The 17,476-nt window shown below is 35.4% G+C and overlaps 1 protein-coding gene across 1 annotated transcript in view; it reads right to left on the bottom strand.

Moving 5' to 3' along the window:
* The window catches only part of LOC111196720 (GTPase IMAP family member 8-like), a 31,624-nt gene extending 20,126 nt beyond the window's left edge, over positions 1 to 11,498 (bottom strand). Inside the window, exons 1-6 of the mRNA XM_049485115.1 lie at positions 11,495 to 11,498; positions 9,038 to 9,721; positions 8,167 to 8,946; positions 7,998 to 8,075; positions 7,733 to 7,858; positions 4,579 to 4,832 (exon numbers count right to left, since the gene is read on the bottom strand). Coding sequence (XP_049341072.1) covers positions 4,711 to 4,832; positions 7,733 to 7,858; positions 7,998 to 8,075; positions 8,167 to 8,946; positions 9,038 to 9,721; positions 11,495 to 11,498 — 1,794 coding nt within the window. The 3' untranslated portion in view covers positions 4,579 to 4,710. The remainder of the gene's footprint in view (positions 1 to 4,578; positions 4,833 to 7,732; positions 7,859 to 7,997; positions 8,076 to 8,166; positions 8,947 to 9,037; positions 9,722 to 11,494) is intronic.
* Positions 11,499 to 17,476: the final 5,978 nt, after the last annotated feature.

Here is a 17,476-nt window from a genome sequence, read left to right as displayed (position 1 = left end):
TTTCATAAAAAGGGCCTAGACCAGGGATGCTTAATCCTATCCTAGTCAGAAATGTCTCTGAAAGCCATTTCTTTCATTTATTTATTTTTTTATTTCAATCATGAAACATCAGCTAACAGACGCCTGTGCTGACTGACATCCTCTTGGGAGTGATGTGGGGAGAGAATGACATCTACCTACCCAGGGAGAGCATGGCCCACTGTACTTACTTAGACTGCGACTGCTGATGGTAAGCAGCATGATCCTGGATTCGATATGGCGATCCTCAGATCATAGTGGCAGCACCTTAGTCTGCTTGACCACTCAGGACAACATACAGTTCCAATAATTATAGTCCAAGTCATTTTTCAGAGAAGGACTGAAAGATGACCCAAACTGCTAACACTTTTAATCTCGTTGCACTTTGTACAGAGTGGTATAATAGAGAGAAAAGCCATCTTTAGAATTGTCCAGCATTACCTCTTACTATCAGTTAGACGTTAGTTAGAATGTGGACAAAACTGGATTATCCAACCGGACAGTTACCCAAAACACACATCAATGGTGAGGAATGGATAATGCAAGCTAAATCTAAACTATTAGAATGGCTTTCTCAAAGACCTAATTTCCAAGCAATCCAAGATTTTTGGCCTGTGTCTAAATATGTGTATATTTTTCATGCCAGAAACCATCACATTTAATTGAACTCTGACAACTCTGCTCAGAAATGTGGTCAAATGATACAGTCAAAACTGGAAAAAGCATCACTAGTTCCTTCTACAGTTTATAAAAAGAGACAACACTAATAGTGTTGATCTAACACTGGTAAACCTATTGTGTTTCAGAAACTAACTGATGGATATTAATGCAATTTTGACCTTGTATGTGTAATTTAATTTCAGAAATAACATTGTACACCATTTATTAAACATGTATGTTGTACTCCTTTTGCCGCAGAAAAAAAATAAGTAGTTGAAATATTATAAGCCTAATGTTATGCCAAAAACACATACACATACATACATGTTTTACAATGTCTTACCATTGCCATTAGACAAATCAACATAACATTTGAAAGTAGTAGTCTAAAATAGTAAAGTCTAAAATTATTATGAAAAACAGTAAAATCAGGGTTATTTCCCAATCCTGCAGTACCTTTTGCCATGAATATTTAAGATTTTTGGTCTGATTTTATCTGCTGGAACTTGTCACAAAAAAAACAGATCTTGTGATACTTACAGAACTGGTATCAAGACAACATTCTTCTCTTTAACGTCAGCAAGACAAAAGAGCTGATATGGAAAAGCAGAAAGAGTCCACCTGTCTGGGTTAGTGGACAATCATATACACACACACACACACACATATATATATATATATATATATATATATATATATATATATATATATATATATATATATATATATATATATATATATATATATCATGTTTTATTGTACCTTTGCTATCTTAACTGTATTATCTTAACTTAATTATTGATTTATATTTTTTAACTTTTTGTTCATTGTGACTGATTAGTTGTGAAAGCATATTACCATTTTATATGTAACATAAAAAAGTTTGATCTTTTGTTAAAACTTAACAGAAAGTGTATGCAAATAGTAAATTATGTGTCAAAAATTAGATGTCCAGATCAGAAGGTGAAAGACCCAGAGAAAGGCCTCTTCAATAACAACACTATTTTCTGAAATAATCCAACTACTAATTAGGGACCTGGATCCAACTGACTCCTCAAGAGGCAAGCATACATTCTATACACTCACCCACCCCCCACCACACACACGTGTACACACAAACACACACACACACTCACACATTGAATTAAGGTGTTTAATTCGGTCTCATTATCTTAAATAATTATTACATAATATATACATAATTACAACAATGTTTAACACTTTGATGTGCAAAATATGAACACACTCCCTAATGTACAACATGGGTCAAAGATTTCCCAGGTTATATAAGGTTTATTAATGAGTTTTTCTTTTATCTATATTTTAGAATCAATTTATTTTATGATTAAATATTCCAGGCAATCTTTAAATATCTTGTTTTTAAATACCACTACCATTAAAGCTTTATGAACAAAAATATTTATTTTATTACTACAATGAATGTACACACATGGGTCAAAAAATACCTATTCATCAAAATGTTTTAGTAAAGTAGTTACTTTTGCAGTGGGTGTTGCCAAATACTAATTATGTACCTGTAATTTTGTCACACATAATGTCACGTTTTCAGGGTGGTGAAATTTGTAAACCCAAATGCAGACACCTTTGGGAGTGTCTTATGTAAAGTTAGGAAGTTATAATTATTATCAGCTAGATAGCTGTTGAAATAGTCTATTTTAGGTAGCTAAATCTACTAGTAGTGTTAGTGTCAGGGTGCGGGAAGGAAGGACGAGGAGAGCGGATGCAAATGCGAGTGAATTTATTAAACATATAACAAGACAAAAATAAACAAATAAATCAAAACTAAACCGAAAACAAGAAACACGGGGAACAGAGACGCAACCATAACAGGCTAACAAAGCACAAGAATCGACACGAGGGAAAGGGAGCACGGACTATAAATAGTGTAACACACACACGGGAAACAGAAAACACCTGGGGCTAAGGGGCGGAGTTACAATTGAACACAGGTGAGGCAAGAAACACTGAGGAACACGGATCACGTGGGAGACACACTCATAGGCACAAGCAGAGACAGGCACAAAAAAGGTAAATAAACACAGAAACACGAAAACAGACAGGGACCACGTGACAGTTAGTATTTTTAACCACTAAACAGTTGTGATAACACCAGTATTCTTTTTTTTATTTAAAGAAATTTACTTGCATTTGATTTGGTATTTTCTAGTTTAATACTTTACTTAATTTTGATTTTGATTATTATTGTTTTATACACAATATATGAATAAAAGTCAAAATACAAGAAATACAAAAGCTGTGCTTCTTCATAAGAAAGAAAGATATAAATGAAGATAAACAAACAAAAACAACACATTTACTGCAAACTTAGAATATAGAAAATGATTAATGATTTATTTATTTGATAACACAACACATAATTGATGAAACACCTTAAATATTGAATTATTCAATTCATTGCAAAAATATATAAAATGACAACTGTGTCAAGTCACTTCTGACCATTTTGTGCATCAAATGGTTAATAAATCGGATATATTTCTGTCCCCAGGAAATGACGTATAAATAAGCACACAAAATACTTTTAAAATACATCTTATTATTAAGAATAGTCTAGTACATAACCTAATTGCAAATGTAAGATATGTAATTAAAACATTAATAAAAAGTACTTAGAACACTGTCCCCGCTCTCTAACTATACACTTTACCGTGAAATATAATTATTATAGGAGCATTCAGTAGGAAATGAGAGTGAGCGTGTGAAATAGCTACAGCAGTGCAATTTCAAAACACAGAGTTGTTTGCCCTGCCAAACTCTCCTCAGATGCAAGGCTAACTTGGGTTGCTAAGTTGAGGAGGCTGAATCTAAATCTGAATCTACACAGTCCAGTAACTTCTACCATGGCAAGCAACGATGAGTCATAGTAAGTTAATCAACTAATGAATACGTTTGGAGTGATTTTATTGTTTGCGCATTATAAACTGACTCATGTGAACTTTATCCGTTCAACCTAACCTAGCTTTATGCACCGCTAGCTGCGTTAGCCTAAGCCAAGCCTATTATACCAGAAAAAATGCTCCAAAAATACAGTTGAAGTTGGAGCTACTGCTTTACAGGTCCTAGTCATATACTGCTTAGTTTAACAGATAACATATACATCTATATTTGAGTAGCCTTCTGTTTTATCTTACAAAGTCAAAATAGTAACGTACTGGCTGAAGTGCTGCTGACGAGAGCTGCCAGTACTTTAACTCAGCATGTTTCCTTAACATCTGATAATACAACCTGATAATTTTATCATTTACTACTGACACATTTTAAATACTGTTAGCATGATTCCATATAGTATTATAGAATGAATGAATGAATAAATGAATGGATGAATAGAAGAATGAAGAACTATCATTGTACAAATGATGTTTGAAGCCTTGTGCAACTCTGATGAGTCCATTGAAGGGAGCTACAGGTGACACAGGTTCACATTGCAGGTTCATCATTCAGTTCTTTGAATTAACCACTGACTGTATACATTATATGTTGAATTATTTATTACTGCCACTTAATTGTGTAGCTTAAAAAGCCATTTCGTTTCTACTCAAATCACTCTTTTAATAGAGTACTTTTACACAAGTCTGGGTCTCTAGTATTTATACATGTGTGATTCTGAATCACAAGCTTCAGTTCTATTCATTCCTAAAGGAAACAGATAAAGTTTCATCACTCCATGCAAAGTTCAACTGCTGGATACCCCAATGATGCCACATGCCATTGGGCATGGTGACTTGTGTGCAGCTACATATTGGGCAGAATTTGCAAGGCAACACCTAAACCAGCAATACATGCATTTATACGACTTCAAAAAGGTGTCCAGATACTTATTTGACATATACAAAAATACCATAACAGGATACGTCTCACCTCCTTTTGAATGGCTCATCCGTATATTCTTTAATCTAAACAACAAACATCATAAACCCAAATTGCAGCGGAATTGATTATTTTGGAGCTGCAGTAGTGACTCATTAAACTGAAAAATCATGTGACAAACCCTCAAGTGTCTGATTGATTACTGCCTGAAGCTGAATTGTATCCGAGAGACTGATTTTGTAACCAGTCTGTGACTTTCAGTTTTGATTTTTCTTTGTCATGTTCGGTTGGCTCTGAATGTGCATCTGTAGAAAAAGGACAACACACAAGTAAACATACAACTACAAATACAATCACAGGTTTTATTATCTATACAGAACTGAGCATATGGCAAAGTTAACTGTTAATGATATTTGTGATTACACAAGATCCAGTTCATAATTTATTACATAGTTCATAATTTATTCTCTAAATCCTCGATTCGATTCCGATTTTAGGGTCACTATTCGATTCGATTCTCAATTTTCTTTTTGTTTTTTTACAGCAGAGAGGCCTATGCCAGTTTTACATTAGTCTATGGTCAGTCATTGGTTTGATTAATCAAATTTACAATATCTTATTTCAAAAGGTGGGCTTGATATAAGTGATGCAAAGTGATACAAGTAATACACCACATTAGGCTCTAGTGGTCAAATTTAAATAATTTAATTAAGATATATGTGTAATGCCATCTAGTGGCTTTTTTGGTAGCAGCAGTGTGCACTATTAAACAGCAATTGTGCAACATAAAAAAAATACAGGAACAGTCATGTACAAAATAATAGAACAATTAGAGCCTTAACAAACTGAACTCTATCCTACTATAACAGTTAAACATGAAAAATAAGACTCGGTCCCTGAGAATGACAAGGTTTTTTTCTTTAACAAAGACATATTATTACATTTATCTAAAAAAAAAGATGCTCCTTAAGGTACCAAAACTATTAACATATTTGAGGCTAGACAAAACAACTGTTATTTTTATATTTTCAAGTTTTTCTTTAAGAAGATGAGAATGTCCACATTCTCTGGAGAAAGGGCTGCTCTTTCAGCAGTCACAATGTCCGCGGCGTGTACTGCGCCATTTGCGTAGCGTGCTGCGCTATTTGCGTAGAGTGGTGCGCTATTTGCGTAGAGTGGTGCGCCATTTGCGTAGCGCGCACGCGTGCTTGCGTAGCTTAGAGGGAGGGATCATCGATCATCTTTTTGACTTCGATGCTCGAGACCATGACATAATTTCGATCGATTTCGATATTGACACCACTAGTCACTACTAGTACCATGGTGCATTGATTTGAACCTACAGAGGTTGCACAGGTAGTCCAACTCCTGCAGGATGACACATCATTTTGTGCCATTGCCAGAAGTTTTGCTGTGCTTTGCAATGGAGGAGATTCCAGGAGACAGGTTGTTACTCTAAGCAAGCTGAACAAGGCTGTAGAAGGCTGTTAACCCCTCAGCAGAACCAGTATCTGCTCCTTTGGGAGGACCAAGTAGAATATTGCCAGCACCCTTGAAAATGAACTCCAGCAGATCACTGGTGTAAATGTCTCTGATTAAACTTGTAGAAAGTTTGAGGGTGGTCTAAGAACCCGACTTCCTGTAGTGGGCCCAGTGCTCACTGCCCAGCACATCAGAACTTCCTTGGCATGTGCATTTGCCAGACTGGTGCTCTGTTGTTTTCACAACATTATTCAGCATGAGTGGTTTGGTGGTGGGTAAGTAATTGTCTAGGGAGGCATATCCCTAGACAATGCCACCATTTACTGCTATTAGGTATAGAAGTAAAATCCTTGGACCCATTATCAGACCCGACACTGGTACACTGGGTCCTGGGTTCCTACTGGTGCACGACAATGCCCAGCCTCAGGTGGAGAAAGTATGCAAGCAGTTCTTGGAGGATGAAAGAATTTATATCAGTAACAGTAATCTCAAAACACTAAGATGTTTTCAAAGCATTTCTTTATTTTTTCCTGCGGTGTATTAACTGTAGCGAATGCAGTAATATAAGCATTTATTTTTGTGTGAATTTAATTATTTATTTATTTTATTTTTTATGTCCATTTTATATTTGTATATTTTCTGATTAGTATGTGTATGCTTTAGGGAATTGTTTAATTAATAACATAATCTGACCCATAGACTGTATATAAAGATGGACGCCGTGTCGCCGTTCCCATTCATTCAATGAAAATGAAGCCAAAATCTTCCGCCATTTTGGTGATTCAGAGACCAGAGTCTGCGCAGTAGAGACCAGAGGAGGGAGAAAGGCTGTGGAGAGACCGCCTACTCATTTAAATAACCCCGCCCCTGAGGGCTGCCTCGCGGTCACAGACTGCAGAGCGGGGCGGAGCGGAGCTGACGGTCCGTTATTGGTCCCGCCCATAAGCAGCCCTTTAACCATAACCACACCTTTTTTGAATAGAGCCGAATAAAGTTTTAAAAACCCAATTCTGTGGGGATATAAAAATTTGACAATATAAGCAGAGGTTACACTAGCTGTTGCATTTAAATAATGGAGGTAGAATTACAGTATATTAGAAAAAAACGTGATTGAAAGTTGTCTGTTTTGCCATTGAAACCTATGGGAATGGGTGGGGTTACACAGCTTTCTGCAGCCGAACAGCAGGGGGCGCCCGACCTGTGGTGGCTTCACTTTTAAGAGATGATGCTCTGTCCAACTATATACAGTCTATGATCTGACCACGTCAGCAGTTGATCAGTTGGTCACATGGTGCACTTGGGGAAAAAAATGTAAGTCTCGTTTATAGTCAGTCGGTGTGTGCAAGCGGTATAAAAGACAAAGGGCTGTGAAATAGGAAGAAATGGACTTTAGCAATGCCTAACCTTTTGGTTGGAGGTGCACACAGTATAGTCATTTAAGGTAAATATTCTTGTGTTTGTAGGTGTGTAAATTACGTTTGAGAGCATTAACATTTTATGTAGTAATTTTCAGTTAAACAATTCATAGACTGGAACATGGCGGTTTTACTGATGTGTATTTGCCACTGTGCATTTTATTTCAGTATTCACGGTGTTCTTGGGCGTTGTAAGACAGAACATACCTGTAATAAAACGTTTAAACCATCAGTCGGAGCGCGGCACTTTTATCAACCAGTTAATAAAAGGTTGGGAGCAGCTATATTAACAGTAGTATGCTACTCACCACATCTGAGCTCACTAAACATTTCCAGAACTCTTCCCATTAATGCCTCCTCTCGTCTGCTCCACTCTCGATCAAACATATCCTTTATTTCCTTGATTTGTAAGGGTCGTTTTTTCTCATTTAGATCTGTCCCCAGACATAGGTGTACACACCCCAGAACACATAAACAATTGTGTGTAACATGATTTTTTTTATTATTAATAGAATTGTATTCTAAGTTAATTACAGAAACCTAATGCCATAAACAGGTTGATGAAGTACTTACTACATGACTCTGGTTCTGTTTCAGGCTCTTGCTTCTCAATGCTGTCCTCTGGTTTAGTGTTCAAAGTTGTCCCACTGACTGCAAGAAAAGTCCAATGTTAAATTCTATTAACAATTAAAATTTTAAATTCAACAATTAAACACTGAACCTGAGTATTATAAAAACTCACAATTTGGAGGAAATTCCAAACTTTTGTCACTTTTTAGGAGTCTTGCCTTCATGTCTTCCTCCACCTTTGTAACCCTTTCAAGAAGCTTTTTGTTTCTTCTCCTCCATTCCTCATCAACATATCGCACAATGTCCTGTAAATCACTATCATCACTGCTTGCTTCTGAATGTGTGTTCACTTCATCTTGTGCTGGAATCCTACCAAACATCTCGATACTTGGCCGGAAAAAAATGTTTCTAGTCATCATCTCATCAATCTTCTGGAAAAGCTCCGTAACCTGAGCACGGTTTTCTCTTTCCTCATTGTTGAAGACGTGATATCTGTTCTCACATTTATCTATCACCCATTGGAGGGCTTCACCTTCGCTCTCAATGTGCTCTTCTATGGTCAGATCTCCAAGTATATCACCCCATGTGAAAAGGACAATGGTGTGTCTCCAAACTTGCTCTCCAAGGAAGCTCATATTCTCTTCAATTACTTTTCTCTGTTCCTCCTTGAATGAAGTGTCTCCAGGAATCACGAGAAGGATGCAGTGTGGAGAGGTAAGGGTCTGATTCTGTAGAATTTCTGACATTATCCATGGTGGAGTGAACTGAGAAGGAAAGTACTTAAACCAGCTGGGTGTATCGAGCACAGTTACAGGTCTTCCATCCACTACTCCATGTGCAGTGTAACAATTAACTGTACTTTGACCAGTTACAAACACTTGTTTGTTCAGAATGATGTTACCAGCTGAACTCTTTCCAGCAATCACCCAACCCAGCAATGCAATTCTTAGCTCTGAGGGAAATAAAACAAAATTATAAAGAAAGGAACCAAGTGCAGTTTATGTACTCTGGAAACAACTAAAAAAAACACTATAATTACTTACCGTCTTTGTCAAGCTCGGTTCCTTGTTCTAGCTGTTTTAACTCCCTGGATTTTGCTTTGGTCTTCACTGTTTCCCTCCACTCTGTAGCCTCCTCCAGTATTTTAGCCTCAATTTGAAAGTAACAACTATTGTTTCTTTGTACTATGTTCTCAATCATTTCCAGCATCTGTTTGATTTGAGAAGTGTTATTTGGGACTGTACTGTCAAATTCACAATATCTGTTCCCACATTTTTCAATTAGCCACTGGAGGGCTTTTCCCTCATGTTCAATGTGCTCCTCTATAGTTCTCTCCCTCAGAGAATGGCTTCTCGTGAACACAACAAAAGCATATTTCCAGATCTGGCCACCAAGAAGTTTAAGGTGATCCTCTGCAGCTTTCCTGTGCTTCTCTTCGAATGGAATGTCAATCTCAATGGCCAATATAATGGCATGGGGTCCTGGATTGACCAGAGAAACTCCTTGAATGAGCTCCTGTTTTAAAAAGGTTGCTGTATCACTTAGTAGAAAATGCTTCCACCAGCCTGGAGTGTCGACAAGGGTCAGTTCTCTTCCGAGCACATTTCCCTGATGTTTCTGACAGTGAGCAGTCCTCTTTTGATTCTGAGGCAAATTGTTGCTGAACACAGCATTGATCAGTAAAGTCTTCCCAGAAAACTTCCCTCCAAACACCACAGCTCTAAGCTCTACAAAAAAACATTTAAAAAAAGATATTCAGCTACAGTAAACTTTATACAATAATTGTCTCAAATGCTTTACTATACTACAGGAAGAAAAATATAGCTAACAGCATAACATCACACAGTGTGAGTGAGCATTACATTGAATCAGTTCATTCTTTTTCCCTCAGTAGCTAAATCCTTCTCAGATCTGTTTTGAGCTCATTGGACTCTTGTGTTCATTTGTTTGTTTGAAGGTAAGTATTAAACAGAAAATTTACAGTAGAGAGATAGAAGTATAATAGAGAGAATTGGCAAGTTTAAAAAATAACATTTTGTAACTGCTGAATTAATAATCATTAATAGGTAACGTCTGGTCCACAGACGTTACCTATAGTACTATACCTATAGTGTGGAGCTCAAGATTTAAACTAATTATGTTTGATCCTGTATGTATAAAAACAATGAAATATGTGCATCAAAATCTTGTTTTTAAATAAAGATATATGTTGTGTCTACATTGTAAAAAGTTCAAATTCCCAAACACATAACTGAACACCAAAAAATATTAGAATTGTCTTCGCAATAAGTGTATATAAACTTTACTTAAAATGTAAGTGTTCTGTCAGCTAATGTTTGGAAAACTTGTAGCTCAGTCTGACAGGCCTTTTGTGGATGGCACTTTAAATAGCTTTACAATAATTAACAACACAGAAGATCAGGATAAACAGAAAGTCAGTGTTTACAAAACCCTGTGCAGTTGTATTTATAGTACACAGTTTTTCCAGTTATTAAACAGAGTACTGTGGGTTAGAGTCTATTATGTAGTTTAACAGGTTCTACTCCACCTTGTTTTACCACACACATAATACATGGCTAAGGCCATCCTCCACACACAGTGTGTTTCAACTATATATACCCCCACTTGATTCTGTGCCCTTTTGTTATCAGCCACACTAACGATCCCCATTAATAGTGGAATAATAATATTAGGATTATTCTAGAGAAAGTCATCAAATTTAATGTTTAAAAACATTTTAGGGGTGTGTGACCCTTAAGAAAAAAGAAGACATGACATGTTTATAATAGGTGCATGAAACTGTTTTGTTTTAACAACTTTCTTTTTTTAAAAAGGTTGTATTTTGCAACATTTTCCTATATTTGAAGTTGTATTAAAAATGCATGTAGCGAACCACAATTTAAAAATATGTATTGCATATTATATTGAATATTTTCAACACCCAACTAGTGATTTCATCTGATCATCTAAATATCATTTGTTCAATCACCATGAAATGCTTCTTTGCCATTTTCATCTAAGTAATTTCAGATGATGAAAATTTAGTGCATTCGGTCACCATATATCCTCTTATATATTTAATGTGTTATTGCAGTGTAGAAATAAACATTTAAAACAATACGGATTATAACAATAATGAACATTGATTTAATTTAAGAAATTCAATATTAATCAATGCCAATTAGGCAATGTTTAAAAGGTTGTTTTCCATCACCAACATTTAAAGATGCAATGCAACCAATTCAATACTCTTAAATACAATTATTCAATACTCTGTTACTATCAGGGATGAAAAAATCTTCAACCCATTAAGAATGTTCACAACACTGTTTTTATTATTTTAAACACTGAAAAGTAAATTGGGACAAGAATTCACTTAACAAAAAATCTCTTTATTTGATTGGTTGAGGAAACAATGCCCATTTTTAGCAACGGTTCAGAAAAAGACTCAAATTTTAAAAGAAGACAATAATTTACAAATGTTTGTAGAATTTACTTACCCATTATATTGGCTTCAGACCCTCTCTTAGCCTAGTCTGTAAATATTATCTTCAAATCTGAAACAGCAGTGACATTAGATTTAACTTGCTCCAAACCCGATCAGATCAGATATGGCTGCTACTCTTCACTTACCTTCTACTTTCGTTTATCATTCTGGCAGAGAGCCAGGAAGGAAACAAATACCTCAAAAATCACAGCTGAACTTTATAAAAACTTCTTTATCTAATTCCATAACCTGCACTAAAACCTTCAATAAAGTATTAATTCAGTTAAATTAAGGTGATAATTAAAGTGCACCTATAAAACAAAGGGAACGACATAAACAGTCACCAGCAAAAAACAGGTATCCCTTTTATTGGATACGGTGTTTTTTGAGCCCCCTATCACTATCACGCCCCCAACACTCGAAGGGTGAGGGCTAGCAGATGTCTCCTCTGATACACGTAAAGTCAGACATCGCCTCTCTTTAATGGCCGCTGATGTGGCATAAATTGTTAGGCTGGAGGGGTAGGGAAGGGATAAGGCTTGTTAGCTCTTCATGCTGAGATTTTTAAGGTGCACACTTCAAACCGACGGGTATGAGAATCACTGTTAAGATGGGGGTACAAACTACCAAAGAAACCAACAAATGTAAGAACTTGTGTCACTAAGTGCTAAGTGCCAATTAGCACTATATCACCACCCTTTAATATGTAGTTTTTAATATTTTATGGCGAGTTCTTCATAACAAGCATAAAAAAGATTGCTTGTAGTTTGTCTCAGTAGCTAGCTATCTAACTTTCCGTTCTACCTTAAATGGTGCAACAGACAGCAGGGGCTGCAGCATTTAAGGTGGAACGGAAAAATAATATGAAATAAAAGCTAATCAAAGCTAATTTCAGATCCCCATCATCGAACCACTTCCAAACAACTGCAGATTTCATTACAGTTTCAATAATTATATGTGAGTCCAAGTCATTTTTCAGAGAAGGACTAAGATGACCCAAACTGCTAACACTTTCAATCTCATTGCACTTTGCACAGAGTGTAGTAATGGAGAGCAAAGACTTCAGAATTATCCAACATTATCTCTTACTATCAGCTGGATAGATGAGTTAAAATTTGGACTTAACTGGATGATCCATTAAAACAGTTACCCAAACCTCACATCAATAGTGAGGAATGAATAATGCAAGCTAAATGTAAACTTTAAAATGCATTTTATTATTACGCAAAGTGTCTTGTACATTGAACTAATTGCAAAAGTAATTAGTAGATATGTAATTAAAAGCATTAATAAGAACTACTTAGAACATTCTTAACTCTCTTAACTACAAACTTTACCATGATATATAATTATTAAAATCCTTCAGAGATGTATTTTTTTGCATTGTTGTGTGTGTCCTAATCCCATTCATGCTTTAAAAATATATATATTTATAATAAATTCATAATAAATCCATAATGTTTAAGTTAGTTATCCATAATATTGAAAGAGGTTCAGAGTTTTAAAAAGATCAAAAATAAGTTAAAATTATAGTTTCAACAAGCAGCTGGCACCCATTAGGTGGAATGGCCTGTATATGTATATAATATAATTAACAGTGTATGTTACACTTTAATAATACATGAACAACAATAAATGTGGATTAACTCCCCCTCCACACACAAGAAATAAACAGATATTATTTTCATTTATTTTTTGGCCATGTGGAGGCAGCAAAAATCATTTTAAACATCGCACATTAACACAGGTTACGTACACTATAGGCATTATTACTTTCAACAAGCTTTTACATGCACCATTTATGGTATCCTAGAATTTGTGGAGTTGATCACATGTTGTCCTGATATATATATATATGTGTGTGTGTGTGTGTGTGTGTGTGTGTGTGTGTGTGTGTGTGTGTGTGTGTGTGTGTGTGTGTGTGTGTGTGTGTGTGTGTGTGCGTGACAACGTGTGACAGCGTCCTGTACCATTACTACATCTCTGCTGTAACAATCCAAACCGTGTGAAAATCCGGTACTTGAAAAATCAACACTAGTGCCCTCTAGAGTTACTAAAGAAAAACAACACTAATAGTGTTGAGTTAACACTGGTAAATGTGTTGTGTTTCAGAAACTAACTGATGGATATTTATGCCATTTTTGACCCTGTATGTGTAATTTTCCATATGTTGAATTTAGAACCCCCTTAATTTTTTTACACCATTTATTAAACATTTATGTTTTACATTCCTTTGCCACAGAAAAACAAAAGTTGCAATATTATTATATTTGTCCAAAATGTGTATAATTCTGTTTTCTTAATATAGGCTTTAAAGTAATTACTTAAATTAATTAGAAAAGATTTCTATATAGAACACACACACACAGTGTCAGGGTTTGACCCAGGCAGAGAGACGAGGAGGCGGACGTATGTGCAGGTATGGCGAGAAATTTATTAAATAAGTAAATAAACAAATAAACAAAGAACAGCGAAACAAACCAAAACAAACTAGGGAGACTAGAGAACAAGAAACTAAACAGAGCTAAGAACAAAAACAGGGAATAACTAAAGACTAAACACTAAGCAGGTGAATAGGGAACACGGAAACAAACAAGAGATACTAATGATAAACTAAAACCGGGCAAGGGAAATAAACTAGGGAAAACACAGGGAACTAGAAAATAACAGAATAAACAAAAGATATACAAAGATATATATATATACTAAGGAGGGAACTAAGGAGCACGAGAATAAACAAGAAGAATAATATAAACTACAAACAAAGAGGGGGGCTATACAAGGAAAACAAATGAATAATGAAACAAGACTATGAACTAAACAGAGCAAGGATAATTACAAGGATTAAACTAAAACAGGGCAAGGGAATGAACTAGGGATATATACAAGAAAATAAAACAAGAAACTAAACTAGACAGGGAATAACTAAACTAGACAGGGCAAGGGAGTAGACAAGAAAACTAAACAGGGAACTAGAAAATAAACAGAGATAAACACAGAGCTAGAATAAAACATGGAACAAGAAACTAGGTCAATAGGAACAGAGAAACGCAGAGACAGACAACGGGGGACAGTGCAAAGACCGACAGAGGACAAGTGACAGAGGAAGTCTATTTATTATTATTAACTAAACAGGAAACACACTGGGAGTGGAAACACCTGGGGAAGGGGTGGAGCTACAAATGAGACATGAGGTAATGGAAAATCACAGGCAGAACACAGGGGCACGGGTCACGTGGGACAACACAGGCACGAGGACAGACAGGAAACAGGGCCAGGCGTGACACACAGTCTGTTTTTTGATGTCTTACCATTGCCATTAGACAAATCAACATATCATATCATAACATAACATTTATTATTTTACCTTTGCTATCTTTACCTTTGTTATCTTAAAGGGTGGCAAAGAGCGTAAACCCAAATGGAGACACCATCAGGAGTGTCTAATGTAAGGTTAGGAAGTTCCAAGTAATTATTATTAGCAAGCTAGCTGTTGACATATTATATTTTAGGTAGCTAAATCTATTAGCAGTATTAATATTTTTGAGCCACAAAAAAAAAAGAAATGGGTATTTGTCTTACCTAATATAGAGAATAATTTAAATTTACTTTACTTTAATGTCTCATCAATGTGTAAACTGTTTTGACATAACTAATAACCCCAAGTCTGTCGTATCTACTACAGACTCTGGTAACACTCCTCTCAAAGCTCTCAAGTTTTCAGATAAACATTCAACAAGAAAACTCGTTCCTCCAGCATGACTCAACATTTTGGGAGAACAAAAAAAAAACTTGTCTTTCGCTTCACGTCAGATATTTTTTACAAAAACAAAATAATATAAAATTTTAAATGGAAAAATAGACAAGCATAATGAAAAGACATAATTTGCAAGGAAACCCTATATATATATATATATATATATATATATATATATATATATATATATATATATATATATATATATATATATATATATAAACCCTTCACTGCTTCATAGCCCTATGATCCCACATTCCATTAAGCATGGTAACTTTAGGCTTGTGTGGAGCTACATATTACAAGCCATACAGTATCTGCACTTCAACATTGAAACCATCAATAAATGCATTTGTACTACTTAGAAAGCTTATCTTGATGCTTTTGAGAGAAATATATAAATTATCTGGTTATTTTTTTGTGCTGTCCGGGACTATCAGAGGGAGCTTTTCTTGCTACTGTTACATGATTAATGTTTTATATATATTTTTTAAACTTTTAAGAGGCTACATCTCACTTTTTTTTAATGGCTCATCCGTATATTTTTTAGTCTAAACAAAAAACTTCTGAAACCCAAAGTTATGTAGAACTAATTGTTTCGGAGCTTGTTTTGTTTCCCTCAGATTTAACTAGGAGTAGAAAAATGAGACGTGTGGTGGTGAATAGAAGGAAAGTACCAGGACAACAGTAATTGCATTTAAAAAATTATTTTAATATTTTTAACAACACATTTGATTTAATACAGTAAACTTGACAGATACATAAATACAATGTACAGTGAAAAAGGTAAATATAAAAGTTAGATTGATTGATTAGATTGAGAATAAATAGACATATTATGGTTTACGCATAAATAAACTACTCGCCGCCAGGCGAAGGTGGACAACAGACGGTGCCAAAGAAATGAAAAGACCAGCAATTTTACACAGAGTAACAGTGTTCTGGGGCCTCATGTACTAAAGGTGCGTACGCACAAAAACATTGCATACGGCATATTTCATGCTCACAGTAAGATGTACTAAATTTGACTTGAACGTGAGAAAGTGTGTTTCCCCACGGCACTTTTGTTTCGGGCGAACGCATGTTTTTTTGTACGTATGTAATGTGTTTTTGTCATTTGGCAACACTTAGTGGACACTTAATTACAACTATTAAGATATTCTTTACGCACACATTTTAGTAAAGCCATCATTGGGTAAAAAAAAAAGTAAATTAATCAGACAATTTCTTTGTCTTATTGAAATAATTGTTTAACGTGTTTCCACTTAGGCTAGATTATATAAACATGCATGAAAGTTTGCGCTGGAGTTGTTGGAGATGCAGCGTTGGCATTATTGGAAAATATTACTAATGGCCGAATTCATTGAGAGCTCATTTTCCGTGACCATTATGTTTTTTTGACCCATGATGATGACTGGCTTATAAGCCATTTTAGATTTCCAAGAGCATAAGAGGATTAGAAAACAATTGGGTGACGTGTGGCTTCTTGGTTAGCAACTCATTTAAAGCATTTAAATGAAAGCATTTATTATCCATCTTAGAATAATACATTTAAACATGGGTAATTATTAGTTATTATGCTACGTGTCTTGTGACACTTTTCTTTCTTGACTTGCATATTATACTCTAGCACAGGGGTGTTCAAACTTTTTTTGTTGGGGGCCAGAAGGAGCAATATATTTGAAGTTACGGGCCACACTCTGTAATAAAACAAATAATGAAATATACCACTTTAAATAATACTTTTTTCCTAATTATTTCATTTACACACCATTTTACTTGACTTACTATCGTTATCTTTGACAGTGTTGTGTAAACTAAGATTTTTTCAAATTGATGTTTCATTTCATGATGTCTCTTAATATTAAACTCCTTAATTCTTAATAACTTTTAGACTCATTTGCCCTTTTTCTGTGCTAAAACTGCGCACTCTCTCCGCTTTTAGACTTTTTGGCCTGTTTTCTGCGCTAGAAATGCGCACCCTCTCCGCTTTTAGACTCTTTGGACGTTTTTCTGGGCTAGAAATGCGCACCCTCTCCGCTTTTATACTCTTTGGCCCGTTTCTGACACCTAGCGTTCAAACTTTAAATCTCACTTTATAAAAACTTGCTTAACAGCGGGCCAACTTTCATTCTGTTTCCAAAATACCTCGCGGGCCGCTCCAAAAAAGGAAACGCAAATGGCCCGCGGGCCGTAGTTTGGACACCCCTGCTCTAGCATATTATTTTTGTGAGTAAG

Source organism: Astyanax mexicanus, chromosome 11 (assembly GCF_023375975.1).
Source record: "Astyanax mexicanus isolate ESR-SI-001 chromosome 11, AstMex3_surface, whole genome shotgun sequence".
Classification (NCBI taxonomy): Eukaryota; Metazoa; Chordata; class Actinopteri; order Characiformes; family Acestrorhamphidae; genus Astyanax; species Astyanax mexicanus.
The sequence above is the reverse complement of the archived record's forward strand: the minus strand, read 5'-3'. Positions and strand labels throughout refer to the sequence as shown.